At 36.1% G+C, this 21,418-nt stretch overlaps 1 protein-coding gene across 1 annotated transcript; it reads left to right on the top strand.

Moving 5' to 3' along the window:
- The first annotated feature begins 5,780 nt into the window (after window positions 1-5,780).
- On the top strand, window positions 5,781-20,018 carry LOC107804645 (cinnamoyl-CoA reductase 1-like). Its single transcript, NM_001325758.1, is given in 6 exon segments — window positions 5,781-5,898; window positions 7,896-8,065; window positions 10,326-10,517; window positions 11,624-11,786; window positions 19,167-19,353; window positions 19,862-20,018. Coding segments are annotated over 6 exon segments (987 nt in total).
- Window positions 20,019-21,418: the final 1,400 nt, after the last annotated feature.

Genomic DNA, 21,418 nt, shown 5'->3' with positions numbered 1-21,418 from the left:
CTACAAAAAAATTTCTACATCCGGAAAGATTACAATTAGAAGCCATACATATCATCACATGGTTAAATGTAAAGAGAAACTACATATGGTAAGTAATGAAATGTAAGAAGGTATGATTATCTTATACTTATCATTCCTCTTAAATCCCATATGCACACAACTTCGTACTACACCTATATTACATAAGCACATATTAATATGACATCTTTTATACCGCATGAATGGAATAAAATTTTCGAAGTTCTATATGTGAAAATCATAGTAGCAGTTAATTGTTGATATGATGCATGTCATGGTAACCAAGGATATTTTATATAAATTGTCTTATGCATATTTGTGTGTTAACTATCTTCAATCTGTCCTGTCGCTTTTAACATTTTCTTTTACTTGGATGAATATTTTTTTTCCTTTTGGATTTTTACACTTGCATATAGTACAAAAAAAAAAGAATAAAAAAATGGTCATATTGATTAAAAGCATAAATCACCTTGAAGAAAACAAAAAATACTTCACATCTTTATTTAGGTTGATTATTTACTTCTTTGAAATTTGGAAAACAAACCAGCTATTGAGAAGGTATACTTCATAATTTATGGTTGTATCATTTGAAAGCAAACAATGATTAGTATGACTACTAGAAGAGGTATTTTTGAGTATCCATGACCTACTTGATGCTTGCTACTGACTTACCATTTTTAAGTATTTTATATGAATGATGCACAAGCTACAACTGGTAAGTTGTTACCTATAATGTCGCTTTTCAGGTAATATAAATACTAAATTTATGTATTAGTATTATATGTGTGTTGTTACCTATATGATGTACTTTTGATAAATTTATTCACTAATTGCTTGGTTGAATTGAGTGAAGGAAAGTCATGGCGTTAAATCAAATCCAATAGGTAGGATATACCCCGAAAACAACAATATTTTTGAGAGAGACTCAATAAATATTATGACAATGATTTTATGATCCTTTTAAACTCTAATAGAATTTAGAAGAAATATTCTGACTACAAACGGTTGTATTTCATATAGATGCTACAAATAATTAATAAAGCTTTATGCTGATTTGAGATTTGTACACTTATTTAAGAAAGCAAATTTGATTTGCTAAGTTGCAAATTAGTTGTGTATAACTTTTTTTGGCATGTGATTGAAATTAAGGCTTGAGAATGAATCTCAATATTGTTTAGCCTATTATGCCATTAATTGAGGAATAGACATCGGGATCAAGTCCTGATGCTCCATAATGATAAGAGTTGGGTTTGAGTCCCAATTTATTATGGTCTACCATGCCTTTATATTGGTAAGACATTGGGTTTGAGTCCCAATGTACCATATTGATGATATAATGATGACTAAAGAAAAATAATATATTTTTCATGAAAAGGCATGAAAATTGTCCCACTTGATTTGCTCCATTCTTGAAGTGAATGTGATAACAATGCATAATAAGTTTCAATGAAGACAAGTGGTTAAACAATGAACGTGGGCGTTCCAAATATCAAAATAATAATAATCATCACTATGATTATAAAAGGAGAACAATAAGGGTTCTCAAAATAGTCCTTCAAAATGTGAAGCAATGTTTACCATCAAATTGGTATGAAAATAATAAAACACGTCGCTGATTATGATCCATTCCTTGAAGAGAATATGACTTGTGTAAGCATTGAGAATGCAAACTCATTCCTAAAGTTGAATGTGGTAATATGTGATAAAAGCAATGAATAAAGACATGCAATTCATGATTATATGAATACCACACAACTCACCTCTAAGTGAGGTTTGAGTAAAATAAAGAGAATAAATATTATTGTGTGGTTACATGAATATGTCATTGGTCGTGTACATGTGGTACGCCAAATATTATTTTGTCATGCCTTATAAAAGTTATTAAAGGCAAAGTTAAAGCAAGAAATGATTTTGCTTATGATGATTTTGACCATGACAATTTATTATGATATAATTTTATCCGTGAAGGAGACATTTACCATATGAATGGTATGATAAAAGATCTTGTAGTACAAAAGTTGTTAAGAACTCTGAAAAACTAATTTGTTACTACCCGGATGAATAAACTTATTCATGACATTGATATTGTAAAGTCTCAAAAGAAACTTTTTGAGTTTCAAATATATAAGTCAAAGTGATTGGCATATTGAGACTATAAATGAAAGGAAGATTGAATATCTTCATATTTCTATAATCATACCGGGTAAATATGAAAGGTTACCCGATCTTATTTCTATTTGTACTACACAAATATAAGCATGATGCTGGAATCATATGCCACAAGTAAACTAGAGGTTTACTAAAACAAATATTAATTGGCATGACCGGTTGACCATCTCGGTTCAATTATGATGCGAAAAACTAATTAAGAATTACATTGACATATATTGAAGAATAGAAGATTCTTCAAGAATTCTCTTGTGCTTCTTATTCTCATGATATACCAGTTAAAGGTTGAGATTGAATCCCTTGATTTCTAGAAGGAATAAAAGGTGATATATATATATGGGCTCAGTCACCTGCCATGTGGACCGTTTACTATTATATGATTTTAAAAAATGCATCTATTTTATGGTTACATGTGCATTTGTTATCAACTTGCAGTTTGGTTTTTGCAAGATTGCCTGCTCAAATTATTAGAGCATAATTCCAGAATATAAATTATGATGATTTATCTTGATAATACTGGTTTAAATCCAAGTTGGTTTAGCGGAAATTGTATGCCTCCAATTATAGCTAAATCATTGGTTATGAGAATAAAACTCCCAAAAATGAAATTTGGTATGAGATGTATTATTTAATATACACCAGCACTTGTACGCATCTAGCCAAGTTATGAAAATTTCTCCCTATCACAATCGGTTCAGGGTCAGGAACCAAATAATTTCTATATAGAAATATGAATGTGCTATATGATTTAATTATGCCACTACAATGCACAAAGATAGGTTCCCAAAGAAGGTTGGGAAATGTGTTGGTGATCCCAACATTAGGGGGAGAAAGTGGATAGCTGAGAAAGTGATACGCGAAATGAATTATTATGAATACATATAGATCCTTGTACAAGAAAATATGAACTTGAAGTTCAAGTGATAATTAATTTATAAATTATTGCCAGACACATTTGCTGACCCAAAGCTAAATGTCATATTTCAACTGTTAATGCTCCAAATAAAATAAAGTCCATAAGAGACAGAGTCTATGGCACGCATGAAGCGTAACAGACCAATCGGTTCCAAAGATAAAACTCCTTGAAGAAGGAGAGGGGCAAAATGGTCATAATAAGGAGGCAAGTGGCTCTAGAAAGCACCACGACATAACACTTCGTAAGACCTCATGTGAGAGGCTCATGTACCTAAAAATAATGAAATAAAGAGATCTCAATAAGTTATGTCTTTATTGGGTAATAATGGAATCGATATAAAATGATTGTCGATGATATTGTTAATATAATGTAGCGCTCAATATTATTAATATTGACAAGGATCTTGAGATCAAATCTGTCATGAAATTTGGACGGATAAAAGATTGACCAAATAAAAAATACACAATGAAATTGACTTCACTTGAAAAATGTGAAGTTGGATGGATAGTCCAACACCTGAAAGTATTAAGTCAATTGAGGTATAAATGTGTTCTTGTGCGAAGGGTTCAAGTCGATAGACATAAAGACGACTTGTGGCACAAGAAAATTAGTAAATATCCTCACATTGATTATATGGAGACATGTTCTCTTATAGTGGATATAGTCACTTCAGGTTTTAATCTGGCAATATATGAAAAACTTGATATGCGTATAATGGATATCATTGAAAGATTTTAAATTGTCTTGGAGCATATTAAGGTTTCCAAGAAATTTATTAAATAAAGCTTCAAAAATCCTTATACGGATTGAAACAATCAGGGCCCATGTGGTATAATCGCACGAGAGAGTACTTGTTGAAATAAGGGTATAAGAATAATTTAATTTATCCTTGTGTCCTTATAAAAGGATATGAATTTGAATTTGTTATAATCGCCATGTATGTTGATGATTCAAATATCATTAGAACTCCTGGAGAGCTTCCTAAAGCAGTAGATTGTTGAAAGCAAGAATTTGAAATGAAAGATCTTGGAAAGACAAAATTTTGTCTTGGTATACAAATTGAATATATGAAAGATGGAATTTTTGTCCTTCAATCAACATACACTAAAAAGATTTTAAAGAGCTTTTATGTGGATAAATCACATCCATTAAGTACCCCGATAGTTGTAAGATTACTCGATATAAATAAAGATCCACTCTGACCTCATGAAAATAATGAAGAGCTTCTTGGTCCTAAAGTACCATATCTTAATGCAATTGGTGCGCTAATATATCTTGCTAACACTACAAGGTCTGACATAACCTTTTCAGTTAATGTCTTAGCAAGATATAGCTCCGCTCAAGGAGAAATTGGAATGAAATCAAGCACATATTGCGTTATCTAAGGGGGATTACCAGTGTGGGCTTATTTTATGGCAATGATTGCAATACCGATCTTGTTGATTATGTCGATGTAGAGTATTTATCTGACACACACAAGGCTTGATCTCAAACATGTTATGTGTTTACATGTGGTGGCACTGTCTTATCTTGGCGATCGACTAAGCAATCAATTGTGGCTACTTCTAATCATGCTGAGATAATTGCTATTCATGAAGCAAGTCGAGAATGTGTATGGTTGAGGTCTACTATACATCTTATTCGAGACAAATGTGGTTTGAAGTGTGACAAACTACCCACAGTTTTGTATGAAGAAAATACAACATGCATAGCCCAATTAAAGAGAGGATTCATAAAGGAGTTAGGACAAAGCACATTTTACCTAAATTATTGTTCACACATGATCTTCAAAAGAATGGTGATATTAATGTGCAACGGATCCGTTCAAGTGATAATATGGCTGATTTGTTCACCAAATATCTATCGGCGTCAACCTTCAAGAAACTAGTGTACAAGATTGGGATACGAAGGCTCAATGATGTGAACTAATAATCTCATTAGGGGGAGTTAATACGCGTTGTACTCTTTTTCCCTTACAAGGTTTTATCCCATTGGGTTTTCCTTGCAAGGTTTTTAACGAGGCAACCAAAAGGCATATAAATATGTGTACTCTTTTTCCCTTATTAGGATTTTTTTTCCCATAGGGTTTTTTCCTAATAAGGTTTTAACGAGGCACATTATTTATGGACATCCAAGGGGGAGTGTTATGATAAAAATTAAAATATGGTGGATGTCTACTCTTCCTCCATGATCTTTCTCTCAAATGGTTAATGACATATTCAATGACATATTCCATGACATATTTTCTTCACTTTTCATGCCTATATAAAGGTCTTGTAATAAATAGGAAAATACACGCAATTGAAGAAGAAAATTTCTTCCTTTCTCTCTATCTCTTTCTTGTTCATGTTTTACTAAATTGTCTTTATTTCTTGTTCATGTTTTACTAAATTGCTTTTATTTCGTAACAAACATAACTTTTAACAAATTTGTTAGTTTTTAGGGGTGTATATATCAAGGACCAAAATACACGACCCCAAAACATTAAGGACCATTTTAATCATTTGACACACAAAGTTACCAAGAAAGGAAACAGCGCACGTGGCTGGTTTTTAAGCATAATCTCTCAATTTCCTTTTCCATCAGTCTCTCAATTCTTTATTCCCAAAATCCCAAATACGCACATTTTCTCTCAACACCATTCCTCTGTTTCTGTGTCTGTGTCTTGTTTGGAAGAATGAGTTTAGCAGCGAAAACAGTATGCGTAACAGGAGCTTCAGGTTACATAGCGTCATGGCTCGTCAAATTCTTGCTCCAGCGTGGTTACACTGTTAAGGCTTCCGTTCGTGACCCAAGTTTGTCCCCTTTTCTCTCACTTTTTATCTCTTTCTATAATCAAACGATTCACGTTTTTTATTAGTTTCTGGGTCAGTTTTTTCATTTGATGGAGAAATGGAGAACATGGATTTGTGATCTTTTATGGGTGTTGAGTTTCTTGGATTTTGATTTATGACAATTGGGAGAAAAATGTCGGTTTGATTGCCATGCAATTGGTTTGTTGTGTTTATGATCATTTGGGATGTTAGGATCTTGGAATGTTAGGTTTAAAAGATATTTAATATTTTGATATTCAAGGACGAAAAGGGCAGCCGCACGAAACGTCCTGCATTCGCGTAGAATCGGGGAAGGTTGCACCAAGTGGTGTGACATTGACATAGGCCGCCTACCTTGATGCAAAATGATACCACGGCTTGAAACTTGTGACCTATAGGTCACACGGAGACAAGTGTACCCTTGATATACAAGGACTGTGTCATCTAAAAGATTAAATTATTACGGAGCTGTATATTTTTATTTATATATCTTGATTCACGTGTGGGCCCCATGTTATTTCTCGGGCCAGATTGTGTTTTTTTTTTTTAAATAGTGAGAAGTTTTTCTTTCTATTTTCAATTAATGATGTGTGGCAGTCTCTCTATCTGCTTTGATACCATATTGATTATATGAACGGTTTGATCTAAAAATTTAAGCTATTAGAGAAGGGACACTTTTATTTATTTGTCTAATTAAGGTCTTCAGTTGAGTATTTTGGTTTGATTTCATTAGGCTTCCTCCGTGCTCCAATGGATTGTTAGAAGGCTTTGTACTAATGAGATTTTCAAATTTGACATATAAATGATGTTGTGATAATGGAAAGATATTTTCTCAATTTGTCATACAAGTTTATGTTGTGATTATGTTATCGACTCATGTATCGTTCTCAAACATGGTTGAGCAGAAAAATCCATCTTTTGTTGCCCCCAGGGCTTTGGTCTAGTGTTAAGAGCGCAGTACGTGATGTGTGTGTTAGGCGCACAACACGACTTCAAACTGGGCCACAGACAAAAGTCTGGTATTTAAGAAGGATTTTGGTTTGGCGGAGGGGGGGGGGGGATTATCCTACCTAACTAGAAGTGAATTTGTATGGGATTATCAAATATCTTTTGCTATAGGAGTTGGTCTACTGAAGACATAAAGTTTGAGTAAAAAGTGGTTGATTAATGTGTCTAGATTATTTGATTGCTCTCTGCATCTTCCCGCTTCTTCTCCACGTTAAACCACCTAATATTGCTCCTCCAGCCCCATTATGAGCCATTGACACATTATACCTCTATGTATTGGTACATATGTTTTCTGATTCAAACGCTCACTGGCCCTGGCCTGCTATTAGACCAAATCCTATCTCATCCATGACCTTGCAGCCACTTCTTTCGTTATGAGAATTTCTCCTTATTGTTGGTCAGTGTCTGATGAACCCGGAGAACATATTTTATGAAAATTTGGCCAAGTCCTTATTTGACCAATGTAGGGGAAATGGGTTATGTAGCAGTCCGTGACTTAAAAGTTTTCCACTTATCCCATTGCTTATTCTCCCACCTTCGCCCTCACCCCGTCTTCTTTTTCTTGCTTATTCTCCCAGCTCCCCCTTCCCTTCCTTTGTTTAGAGAATTCAAGCTTTGTGACTTGATTACTCAATTGATTATTATGGCACATCACTACGCAAAACCAACTTTTCTTCAAATGTATTTTGTTCTTAGCTATGTCTGTATTAATTTCGCAAGATTGTAGGTCTTTCCCTACCATGTGATTTAGAGTTTTTTCTCCTATTAACACACGAACTAAATAAGTTTAGTATAGTAAAGAAAAGATTACTAAGGTTGATCTTGTTTTGCCTATCACATGGATTTAAAATTTCAGCGCTCTTAATTTAATATCGAAGTATGAAAAAATTAGATATTTCATTCTATGCCTATGTTATTAGGTCATATTTACTGCTTATATGTGGTGAATACATTGTGATTTCTTCTTGCAGATGATCCCAAGAAAACACAACATTTGCTTTCCCTTGGTGGGGCCGAAGAGAGGCTTCACTTGTTCAAAGCAAACCTCTTAGAAGAAGGTTCATTTGATGCTGTGGTTGATGGATGTGAAGGTGTATTCCATACAGCATCTCCATTTTACTACTCTGTTACAGATCCACAGGTCCCTCCCATTCTCGTAAATTTGATATTGTAAATACTTATCCTTTATTCTAGGTAGACAAGAGGGGTTGCTCTGATGGTAAGCAACCTCCACTTCCAACCAAGAGGTTGTGAGTTCGAGTCACCCCAAGAGCAAGGTGGGGAGTTCTTGGAGGGAAGGATACCGAGGGTCTATTGGAAACAGCCTCTCTACCCAAGGGTAGGGGTAAGGTCTGCGTACACACTACCCTCCCCAGACCCCACTAAGTGGGATTATATTGGGTTGTTGTTGTTGTTGTTGTTGTTGTTATTCTAGGTAGTGCTGAGAAAAGCCCAAAGTGTAATGGTGTTCTCTAGAAATCAATAGAAGTGTGGAAATCAGCATCTTTATTATCTTAATATCAAGTTAGCTTTAGTCATTACAGAGTCAATATCACCACTTCTAGTCTCTCTAGGAGAAATTCAGTTGCATTTGAAAGGAGCCCAATGCTATGCTGTTGAACCATAACATTTGTCCTGTTTCATTGTCCTGCCATAGCATAGCATAGCATTTGTCCTGCCATAATATAATTTGCGTTTTCACTTTCTCTAGTCCTGGTTCCTTCTCCATTTGTTCGGTCCTACTCATATTTTTCTCTTTTTCAGATTGAAATTTCACTCTCTTTCTTCTCTTCTTTCAAGCTCCTTTTGTAGCTTGGCTGTTTAGTAACTTGACGATCCGTATCAAAATTAGACTGCCATAGAAAACTTTTTAAAAGTTTAGTTTCATGAAATCTGTTCATCCATTGAAAAAACAGTTAGCTTAAGCTATGTGATATCTCCCCAGCTGCCTAACAGCCTAAGCATAGGTGCACAGAGTTACTCAGTACTTGTGCTAGTGGGAGATAGTGGGTACCGACGGGATTTTTGGGGTATGTGCAAGTTGGCTCAAACACCACCATTACTAAAAAGAAAAAGAAATCATTCACCATTATTACTTGTCCGCAAATGTCAGTTAAGTTACTTTTTTACCACCTATTAGACTAAGAGCCCGTTTGGATGAGCTTGTTGTAAGTGACTTTTAAGCCAAAAGCCATAAGTTAGGAATTCTAGCTTTTGGCTTATTTTTGTCATTTTAGCTTAAAAATAAGTGCTTAAAAGTATTTTTTTACTTTATCCAAACACTACAATGGCTTAATAACAATTTTGGCTTAAAAGCACTTAAAATAAGCCAATCCAAACGGCTCATAAAACTCTCACATAAATACGAAAGCTAATTTTTTTTAAAAACAAAATATGAAACCTAATAAAAGTAGTGATTGAATGGTTTGAATCATGTCGGTAAGATAACAAATTCTCCTTGATCTATCTCTAGAACTCTCTCTGCTTTGGATCATATCTAGCGGCTATAAAACTAGACTTATGGTTGGTCGAGGAAAGTTCATTAGAGTAAGTAGTAGGGATAGAAAATGGGTGGGGTAGGCTGAATTTGGCCGGTTAAAATTGGCCAAATCAATAGATGACCATCCCAAAAGTATATTCTAGCCCGAGTGGGTTGGATCAAGATGGGCTAACAATGGGTTATAGTCTGATGTGCCAACTTGACCCATCATTTGTACATTTTGAAACTTATTTTCCTTCTAGTATAAAAGTGTCTTCCAGACATTAGTTACATACGAAACGTGTGTTATCGTAATTTCTTAACTTGCTTTGCATGCATAGCATGACAAAAAATTGTAATATCTAATTCTGATGCTTGGATTATTTAGAAATTATAAACGGTATAATATAAAGATAATTACTTTCTGAAAAAGTAGCGAAGCTAATACATATTCTTCTTTTGGAATTTGGATCAAAGTTGTCTTTGATATTGTTCATTTAAAAATGAAAAATGATAATTTTTCAGTGATCCCGAAAAAGATTATTTGTAGATTAGTGGCCAACTTATACATATTACACAAATATGATGTTTAAAAGTAAGTAGTGGTCATCCCTTTAAAGGAAAACTGTGACAGTGGCTTAAATGTCATGAGAGAACAATCCAATATTAAAGTATACAGCTCTTGAAATATATAAATCTTAAGAATTTCATAATGTTATTATGGTGCTTTGTTTATGGACCTCTACTAGCTGATGGTGGAATTGTTCACATTTGGTAGTTGCACAATAAGATTAGTCATGTTTTCCAGAAAATGAAATGTGTATTATGTTAATGGTATTTATTTTATGAAATTAACATAGCCAACTTGCTTTCTAGTGATGGTTTTCATTGCAAGTCAACCCTGGGTTTGCCCATATTTCAGGCTGAGTTACTTGATCCTGCTGTCAAGGGGACACTCAATCTTCTCGGTTCATGTGCCAAAGCACCGTCAGTAAAACGAGTGGTTTTAACATCTTCCATAGCTGCAGTTGCTTATAGTGGTCAGCCTCGGACACCTGAGGTTGTGGTTGATGAAAGCTGGTGGACCAGTCCAGACTATTGCAGAGAAAAACAGGTGTGCCTATATTTCTTTCTTCGTCTTTTTTGGGCACATTCACGGAAAAACAGGTGTGCCTATAGTTCTTTCTTCGTCTTTTTAAGGGCACATTCACGGACAATTTAAAGTGTGCTAATAATGTGTAACTATTTATTCTTGTGTGTGTATTGGGAAAATTAGGGACTTATAAATGTTTAAAACAGCAGCCGAGGCGTGCCTAAAAAATTTGTAAACACAATATATACTCTCTATAAGAGTGTAAGGGCTACCTAGATTTGTGATGAACTAGACTCTTTGCCTACAGTTACTTTTACGATAGCTTGGTACTAAGATTGACCAGGCGCATCATAGCGGTGTGCATCTTATCATTTTAATCTCAACAAGAACTCATTAACCATGACAAGGTTACTTTTACGATAGCTTGGTACTAAGATTGACCAGGCGCATCATAGCGGTGTGCATCTTATCATTTTAATCTCAACAAGAACTCATTAACCATGACAAGGTAATCCAGTTTAAAGAATTTCTTACTGCATCTATGCTCGGCACTTAATTCTGATTAATGTCACAAGTTGCTATTTTTGAAGTTATTTATGCCAATTGAAGTTTCTGATCCTTACTTTTAGGTGTTCATCCAAGCGCTTCTCTGGTTGATATATAATTAGGAAGACGTGTGTTTTGGACATATATGCTTAAAGTTATGCTGTTTTAGTGACTTTTTAATTATAAAGAATCATCTCATATTACATTATATGTTTTATTTGCGACGTATCAAGTCTGGTGAGTACATACATTTCGTTGGTTTCTTTTGATTGAAATCTTTGAGATTAGTTGCAATGAGTCTTGTAAGTGACCTCCTTGTCCTTTGCATGTTTAAATAAAGCAGTCACATTTTGTGAAGATCTCCGGTTTTCTGTCTCCGAGCTTCCTTAGAAAAGAAAAAGGCTCAATATATGAATAATGTTATTACTCTTGGCAACTGCATACTTTCCACCATTTTGAATCTCTCTCTCTCTCTCTCTCTCTTGTGGGAATTGTAGACTCTCCACTATTTTGATCCCCCCCCCTCCACGGGGGTCTGGATTTCAATCTATGACATTTTCTTTCCTCGTGTTTCTTTTTAGCTCTGGTATGTTCTCTCAAAGACATTGGCTGAGGATGCTGCATGGAAGTTTGTGAAGGAGAAAGGGATTGATATGGTTGCAATAAATCCTGCTATGGTTATTGGTCCTTTGTTACAGCCTACACTCAATACTAGTTCTGGTGCAGTCTTGAACTTGGTAAATGGTATGTTTTAAACTTTAGTTAGTTAAATCTTTACCTTATAGCTTATACTAAGTACCTTTATCAATCTGGTGAAGTAACATGGACAGGACTGTTAAATCTAACAAATAGAAATATCAAAGGCCGCGCGGCAGGCCAAGACCAAGGCTGTGTGCAATGCCAAGGCGGTCTCTAAGGCCAAGACAAAACACAAAATTCTGCCATCTTTTTCTTTTCGGTCAACCTAAGTAGACCTATTCGACTACTTTAACAAAACTAGATTGATCTTCCTCCTAGTATGAATATGACAAGAGCGTATATGGGAGTTCTTTTTCCCATTATTAATAAAATTATTTGCCTTAAAAAAATGAATATGACAAGATTCTCACCTCAGTCTTATGGCTTAAAATAATGGGGTTAAATTGAGAGCAATTCGTCCAAAATACTGGTTCGGCTTTTTATCATTTTGCTCTTGTTGGGTGTTGTCCTGTTGCTTTGGCTGGAATTTGAAGGACTCGAGGCTGATGGGCTAGGTGGGGTGGCTATGGTTAAGTACAATTATTGCAAAAGACAATGCTGGGGTGATGTGCTTATTAAACTAGAGGTGAATTCTCTTGTATATTTCAAACAAAATGGGAGATCAACTTAGTTTTTGTATATAACCATCATTAAAGTCCAAAGCAGGGGAAGGTCAATTATTATTGTTCCGGAGGCGACATTCAATTCAGGTTGGTCAAATATTGCAACAAAAATAGAAAGGTTCATTAATGGCAGGGTACGAAGGAACACCATTATTGCTCCAAAAGTCATTGAAGGACTTCTTTACTCAAACACAGTCAGAAACCATAAATGGGCAAGCAGAGATATGAAGGAAGCGGAGATCCAACAAGAAGGAGACACTATACACATTTCTGGAGATTTAACACACAACGATTTGCTAGACAGGTGCCTGGTGGGATTCATTCCAGACGAAAACTTCGAAATTGCAACTTTATAGGAAGTTCGTAAATGGGCAGCAAATTCTTGGAAGCAACCACATGGAATCAACATCTACGAGATGCACCAGAATAGGTTCCTCTTCGAATTCTCTTCGAAAATAATCGCTGACCATGTACTGAGAAGCGAATGGTTTTTGAAGAAACACAAAGTTAAGCTCCAATGGTGGAATCCGATGGTTGGGTCCGTTCCAAGAAATAAAATGATGAATCATGTATGGATTAGATTAGTAGGGCTTCTGCTAGAGGGATGGTCTCAAAACGTATTCAAAGAAGTTTGGGAATTTTGTGGTGGCTGGATCGAAACTGAGGAGGAAACAAAACTAAAAAATCACTTGAAATGGGCAAGAATAAAGGTGAGAGGAGATGGATCGGCAATACCAAAAACAGTGAAAGTAGAATGTGAAAGGGTAGTATTCGAGATTCAGATCTGGTGTGAAGCTCCGGTGAGAACGTTCGGCGGTGTAAACGGAGAAGACAATCGCACGAACATGAGAGTAATAGCAAACAAGCAGCCAATAGGGGAGGGATAGGTTGAACCTGCTAGAGGGATGGTCTCAAAACGTATTCAAAGAAGTTGGGGAATTTTGTGGTGGCTGGATCGAAACTGAGGAGGAAACAAAACTAAAAGAGCAAGTGATCAGAGCTACATGTGTTGAACCTGAGAGTAATAGCAAACAAGCAGCCAATAGGGGAGGAGCTACATGTGTTTTGATGGGACATGTGGGTAGCTCAAAGCAGGTTCAACCTATCCCTAAAAGAGCAAGTGATGAGTTATGTGACTCTTTAATGAATACTAATAGGGTTTCGCAGCACTACAACAAAAAAAGAATTGTGCCCAGATTCATTGGCCCAAATTATATCTGAAGAGAAGGCATTTAAAATACCATTCACAAAGCACTTGCCAGATCCTTTTAATGAAGAGATAACAACTATTCAGTTCGAATCTTCTGGGGCAAATCAAATGACCACTTTCTGGGAGGAACCAAAGGAAAGAAACAACAACGACAGTTCAAAAGAAGAGAAAGAAGAGAGGGAGGATGATGGAGATAAAGAAAATCAACAAGAAGCTATTCCCGAAGATAACGCTATGTTGATTCTTGCTGAGCACAGAAGGAAGGGACAAAATTTAGAGGGCTACAACAACATGCACATGCAATCAAAAGAATCTGATATGGCTGTGGAATGGGCAATTGAAGAAATTGTGCCTCTAAACCATCAAAACTTGGAGGCAGAAGAAGACCTGGAATTTGAAGCATCAATATGGGTACATCAGAATATCATTAGATTGAGCAAAGAATTTGGGGTGGACTTTAGTGGATGTGAGAGAGAAGCATTGGAACTTTACATGAAAATTGACAACAGAAGGCAAGCGATCAAAGGGAAAGAAGTTACACAGGATGTCCAGATTTCAAAGAAGAAGAAGGGATTCAAAGAGCTGAAAGGTTTTGATATTGGAAGCAATTTCAAGAGCAATAGAACTAGAAGCAGGGGGGAAGCATCATCAGTCATAGCCAATGTTAGTGAACATTATTTCATGGAATGTTAGGGGACTTAAATAGAGTCAGGAAAAGGAGATTAATTAAAAGTTTGATACTCAGTTGGAAGGCAGAGATATTTTGCTTCCAAGAATATAAAATAGAAGGGGGTATTAGGGAGATTGTAAAAGAATTATGGGGTAATAGATGGATGAAATTCGCTTAGCTGGAAGCTAGTGGGACTAGAGGGGGTATTGTAGTAATGTGGGATGGTAGAATATGGAAGGGGGAGGTATGTTGGGTTAGAGCACATACAGTTACATGTAAATTTTCAAGTAAGACTCCGGAATACGCATGGCATCTTGTGTATGCTCCTAATGATCGAAAAAAGAGGGAGGAAGTATGGTGGGAGCTAGCAGGTGCAAGAGGTCTATTTAATGGACCTGGGGTGGTATGTGGGGATTTCAATACAGTAAGGTACCCATCAGAGAAGAAGAATTGTTCCAGATTCACAAGAGCTATGACTGATTTTTCAAACTTCATTGGAGACATGGAACTGGTAGATATCCAATTATCAGGAGGAGAGTACACATGGAGAAAAGGTGACAGACATGTAATAGCAGCCAGACTGGATAGATTCTTGATTTCTGCTGACTGGAATGAAGACTTCAGAAACATAATGCAATCATTGCTTCACAGAGTTACTTCAAATCATTATCCATTGATGCTGCAATGTGGTAGTTGGGATCCAGTTAAATCATACTTTAAGTTTGAGAACTGGTGGTTACACACTGAAGGATTCAAAGACAGAATTGAAGAATGGTGGAACTCTTTCACCTGTGAAGAAGGCCAGATTTCATTCTAACTGTGAAGCTTAAAGCATTGAAGACAAAGTTAAAGGAATGGAGCAAAACTCTTCAAGGCAACTTAGCATTACAGAAAGCAAGTATCCTCAACCAACTTGTAGTGCTGGAGGAGATACATGACCAAAGGAGCTTGTCAGAGGAGGAAATAATCACAAAAACATCATTGACCATGGAGTTTGAGGAGATTGCAAACCATGAAGAAGTAGCATGGAGACAGAGATCCAGGGCCCTTTGGTTAAAAAAGGGAGACTGAAATACCAAATTCTTCCACAGAACAGCTAATGCTCACAGGAGATTTAATAATATAGATCAGTTAATAGTAGAAGGGGGATCTCTACAAAACCCGGAAGATATCAAGAGGGAGGTGATCAGATTCTATCAAAACCTATACACAGAAGAAGAGGAGTGGAGGCCACTAGGTTCCATCAGAAACAACCAGATGTTTACCACAGAAGATAACTCAATGCTGGAGAGTCCATTTGGAGAGCAGGAAATATGAGACAGTGTTAAGGCATGTGCAGGTGACAAAGCACTAGGTCCAAATGGTTTCACAATGGCCTTTTTCTCCAATTGCTGGGATGTGGTTAAAAAGGATGTAGTAGATGCGGTTCAAAACTTTTATGATCAAGGAATGTTTGAAAAGAGCATTAATGCCACTTTTGTAGCTTTGATTCCTAAAAAGCAGGGGGCCAAAGAACTGAGAGATTTCAAGCCTATCAGTCTGATAGACAGTATATACAAAATTATCTCCAAGTTACTGACTGAGAGGCTAAAAAAGGTGGTCAACAAGCTGGTGGATTCTCAACAAATGGCTTTCATAAGAGGCAGACAGATCATGGACGCTGTCCTTATAGCTAATGAATGCATCGATACAAGGAAAACAAGCAGAGAACCTGGTATACTATGCAAGCTGGATATAGAGAAAGCATATGATCATTTGAACTCGAATTTTCTCCTTGAAACACTAAGAAGAATGGGTTTTGGTAGAAGATGGATTCACCGGATAAAATACTGCATCTCAACTGTAAGCTTCTCGGTACTCATCAATGGAGCACCAGCTAGTTTCTTCCCTTCCCAGAGGGGTCTGAGACAAGGAGATCCCCTATCCCCTTTCTTATTCATTATTGCGATGGAAGGTTTGAACGATATGCTAAAAAGAGCACAGACAAACAATTGGATCAGAGGATTCAAGGTGAACTGCAGGGATGATAGCAACATGAGGATTTCACACTTGCAGTATGTTGATGATACTTTGGTGTTCTGTGAAGCTGATAGAGAACAACTGAAAGTACTAAGGGTGATATTCATTCTTTTCGAAGCCACTTCTACACATAAATTGGTACAAAAGCTTCATTTATCCGGTTAATGAGATAATGGAGGTACAAAGTCTTGCTGATATTCTAGGTGGGAATGTAGGTGAACTCCCTACTGTATACCTGGGGATGCCACTGGAAGTCGAGAGCAAATCAAAAGGAATTTGGAATGGAGTGTTGGAGAAGTGTGAAAAGAAGCTAGCAAACTGGAAGAATCAATATCTAGCTATGGGGGTAGACTAACTCTGATTAACTCTGTATTAGATGCCATGCCTACTTATATGATGTCTCTATTTCCTATCCCAGTTAATGTAGCGAAGAGAATTGATGCTTTAAGAAGAAATTTCCTATGGGAAGGCAACAATGAGAAGAAGAAGTTCCACCTGGTTAACTGGAGCATCATCACTACTAGCAAAAAGGCAAGGGGACTAGGAATAAAAAACATAAGGGTTCAGAATCAGTGTTTGATGATGAAGTGGCTATGGAAATTTACATCAGATGAACAATCACTGTGGAAGGAGGTTGTTACGGAGAAGTACGGAACGGAAGGAAAATGGACAACCAAAGGAGAAGACCATATGGCGTCAGTTTGTGGAAGTCAATCGGGAATCTATGGCCAAAAATGATTAATAAATCCAAGTTCAAGGTAGGAAATAGTAGGAAGATTTCACTGTGGGATGACAATTGGCTAGGACAAGGACCATTGAAGGATCTCTTTCCTGACATATATTCCTTGAATCAACAGCAACAAGCAACATTACATGAGACATGGACTAATCATGGATGGAATCTTACATTCAGAAGAATGCTAAATGATTGGGAAATTGAAAGAGTAACTGACTTTTACAATACTTTGGAGCTATTCAGTGGTATCAACTCTAATCAAGATCTTATCGTATGGCAAAGCAATAGGCAGGGGAAGTTTTCTGTTAGGTCTCCTTACAAGGAATTCAACTTGTCCAACAACCAGGTTTGCTATTGGCCATGGAAGATGATATGGAAAGTAAAAGTTCCATACAAGGTTGCATGCTTTACATGGTTACTGCAAAAGAAGCAGTACTAACACAAGATAATTTAGTCAAGAGAGGATTCCACCTGTGTTCTAGATGTTACTTATGTGGAGAGAAGACAGAGACAATTAGCCATCCTTTTTTGCATTGCAATTTCACTCTCCAAATATGGAGAATCTTCATCAGCTTAAGGGGAATATCATGGGCAATGCCGGGAAGAATTAATGATGTTCTAACTTGCTGAATAGGGAGGGCAACATTTCTAGTTATAAAGAGAGATGGAGAATTGTTCCAGCATGCATATGGTGGACAATTTGGGAAGAGAGAAACCAAAGATGCTTTGAATACAAATACAATAATATCCAAAAGATAAAGATGAAATGTTTGGCTCTTTTCTATTTTTGGTGTAAAGGAAAGTGTCTGGAGAATCATGAATCCATTTTTGATGTTCTAGACTCCTTGTGAGATGACCTAGGATTAGTAGTGCTCTGTTTTTGCCTTTATGGGCACTTTCTTTGTAAATATGGGTAGGGATGGCAATTGGGGCGGGGCAGGGCAAACAGTAAACAGGGCAGGGCAGGGAAATATGTAAATGGGGCGGGGCGGGGCAGGGCAGGGCAAAACTATATTTTTGAAAAATTTTAATGGGGCAGGGCAGGTTGTAGGTCAGCCCCTTGCTTACTTTATTGTTCTATGTCTTCTTTTTCATAAATTGATATTGAAGTAGCTAGAGGATGTCGCAGACACAAATTTGGAATAATACCTTTAAAGGATGGTAGAATTTTCTACGTATTAATGAATGTAACATGAAAGCTACAATTAAAGAAATAGACAATCCAAAGTATACATATTATGCGTTATCTTGAGAGTGAGAGAAGCCATGTGTTGTATGATTTTCAACCGTGACATTTACTAATGCCAACTTTAATTGTTCGTAATTTATAATTCGTGATAAAATTTTAAAAAGAATGCCGAAGTCCCTTCTTAATTGTCAATATTTATAAAGACAAATATTGACAATTAAGAAACAAATATAATTGCAATATAATTGAAATATTGAAATATTGAAACAAATATAATTGCAACAAATATTGAAATATAATTGCAATATTATGTATCTTCTCATAGTTAATCTTCGAAGATGATGGTTAAAAACCAAATAGCACGTTAATCTTCGAAGATGATGGTTTAAAACAAAGATGATGTTCTTTGTTTTTCTTTGGCATAGTTGATGTAAAATATGGTATTTATATAAATATACGGGTAAGACAAAGTATTTACTGGAAAATGAAAAAAAAATGAAAATGAATCTAAACGGGGCAGAACGGGGCAGGGCTTAATAGGGCAGGGCAGGGCAAAATTTTGGAACAAGGCTAAACGGGGCAGGGCAGGGCAGGTCAAAATCTTAGTGGGTCAAAGGTTGTCCTGCCCCACCCTGCCCTGCCCCAATTATGGGTGACTTCACTTTTTTAGTGAAGTCTTTTTATTAATATATAAATCTGTTACATTCTCAAAAAAAAGAGAGGACTTCATAGTAATATACCCTTTTAAGTTTAAATATCAATCAAAGGCTAAACAGAACAATTGAGGCAGACAATATTAGTCATGAAAATGTAATCATTTTATTGGTAAAATTACTTTTTCTTATTTTCCCCCCTAATGATATTGCAATCTGTTTATTCATTAAATATGTTTTACCTTCCCTTTCCTCATTTTGAATGTTTATTTTCCATGTTATATAGGTGCCGAGACATACCCAAATTCTACCTTTGGGTGGGTTAACGTCAAAGATGTCGCAAATGCACATATTCTCGCATTTGAGAATCCTTCAGCTAATGGAAGATATTTAATGGTTGAGAGAGTTGCCCACTACTCTGATATACTGAAGATATTACGTGATCTTTACCCTACTATGCGACTTCCAGAAAAGTAAGTACTCATCAAAAAATAAGTTCGTTTTTGCTTGAGCTTTGATCAGTGGCGGAGGCAGGATTTCCGCTAAGGGGGTTCAAAAAGAAAAAAGTTAAAAAAAATTGTAGCTAGTGGGAATTGAACCTATGACCTTACAAAAGTTTGAACCCCCTTGACCACTCAGCTATGTTTTTGGGCTGTGTCAAGGGGATTCAAAGCTTAATATATAGAGGTAAAAAAAACAGATTTTGCCTTATATATACTATGTAACTTTTTGGCGAAGGGGTTTCGGGTGAATCCCCTTCCGCCCCTCTAAATCCTCCTCTGGCTTTGATCACACAAACTTGCTATGTCGTTAGATGAATATGACATGCAGATTGATTCTTGATCACTTTATGTGAGAGAAATAGATCAGCGAGAGAGAGAGCGCGCACATGAGACAATCAAGCTTTTGAAATAGCATGAAACTATCAAGCTTTGCATTGAAATTGCTTTTTAACTACATTTCTTGAAATAACCTCTGTAGGTGTGCTGACGACAATCCGTTGATGCAAAACTATCAAGTATCAAAGGAAAGGGCGAAAAGCTTGGGTGTTGAATTCACTCCTCTCGAAGAAAGCATCAAAGAAACTGTCGAAAGTTTGAAGGAAAAAAGGTTTTTTGGAGGCTCATCGGCTATGTGAGCGTTTCTCAAAGCTTTTCTGGAAAGTCAGCAAGTCTTGAAAAACTTATATTCTTTACAAAAACTAGTACAACCATAGCCTGAACAATTATTCTTCCTTTTATTTTTGGGCTAATTTAGAATTGAGGTTTCAGAGTCTATACCCCTTAATAATTTTTTATCAAACTTGGTTGAAATTTTTTGTGAATTTCTATAGCTGCATAGATTGCTTAGCAAAGCTATTAATGCAAAGCATAAATATATATATGTAAGCTCTTATCGAGTTTTAAGATTTAGTCACTGTCTTGATGCAACAAGCTCTTAAAATACCATGAGCAGAACATTAGAGATGCACAACAAAGCGGACCTTGCCTAATGACCAATGACCCCAACTTGTTTGGGATTGAGGCGTAATTTTTGTTGTGGTGAGGACATGCGGAGATTGTAATGCATAGTGTATGGTATAAAAAAGAGTTTTATTTGGCGAAGTAAGATAAGGAACATTCTGAAGTGGTAGTTTGGAAAAAACATGAATCAAGTTTATGATTTATGCTATCCTTGAGACTTGCTCCCACTCACTTTTAAGACCATTTTATGGTCACTAGGGCATCACAAGGAGAAAAATGTTAAATTCAAGTGAAATAGTTTAGGATTATTTTGGTTATACTCTTCATTTAGATAAGAAATAACGATGGTTAAAGAAACTAGGGGCATGCATAAATTTCCTAAAATTAATGATGAATTGCAAATAGTTCTGGGAACGAACAAAAAATGCTTAAACAGAGACCTCTTTCCTTCCAAATGCCATCGCCTTCCATACTAGCTATAGTTTAAAGGTTGTCTCAGATTTCCTAAAATCCTACCGTGTATAATATATAGGAACAATTACACTGTATATCACCCGACCCAGTTCTATAACCATAAAGCGCCCATATTTTGGAATTTTACACGCTGAGGCCCATATTGTATATATCTTGAAATAAAAGTTTCAATGTTTAACCCAAACAATCTTCACTCATCTCTTCTAGATTTTCTCCTCTTCTTCTTTCCACTCCAGTGGCCACCTCTCCTAAGTTTGTTGTGAAGTCAAGATTTTGATATCCAAACCAAAATTAGGTTGAGGGAGTTAGAAGCTTTTCAGATATGAAAATTTATGAAAGAATCGTGCTCAAATTCGAGTGGGTGCTATTGAAATTAATTGATAATAGTCCAAGAAGCTTCAACCTAGAGATTTGGTTCAGTTGGACTACTTTGCAACTCTTTGAGAGCGAATTTGGTGAGGTAAAATTTGGAAAAGAACTGGGTTCTTGATTTTTATTGAAATTTCTTCAAGATTGAAATTCTGGATTGAAAAGACCGAATTGAGTTCTTATTTTTGTTGAAATTTCTTCAAGATTGAAGTTCTAGACAGAGATTTTAAGC

The sequence above is a fragment of the Nicotiana tabacum genome, chromosome 22, assembly GCF_000715075.1.
Source record: "Nicotiana tabacum cultivar K326 chromosome 22, ASM71507v2, whole genome shotgun sequence".
Classification (NCBI taxonomy): domain Eukaryota; kingdom Viridiplantae; phylum Streptophyta; class Magnoliopsida; order Solanales; family Solanaceae; genus Nicotiana; species Nicotiana tabacum.
Note: the sequence above shows the minus strand (reverse complement) of the source record. Positions and strands in the feature narration are given on the sequence as shown.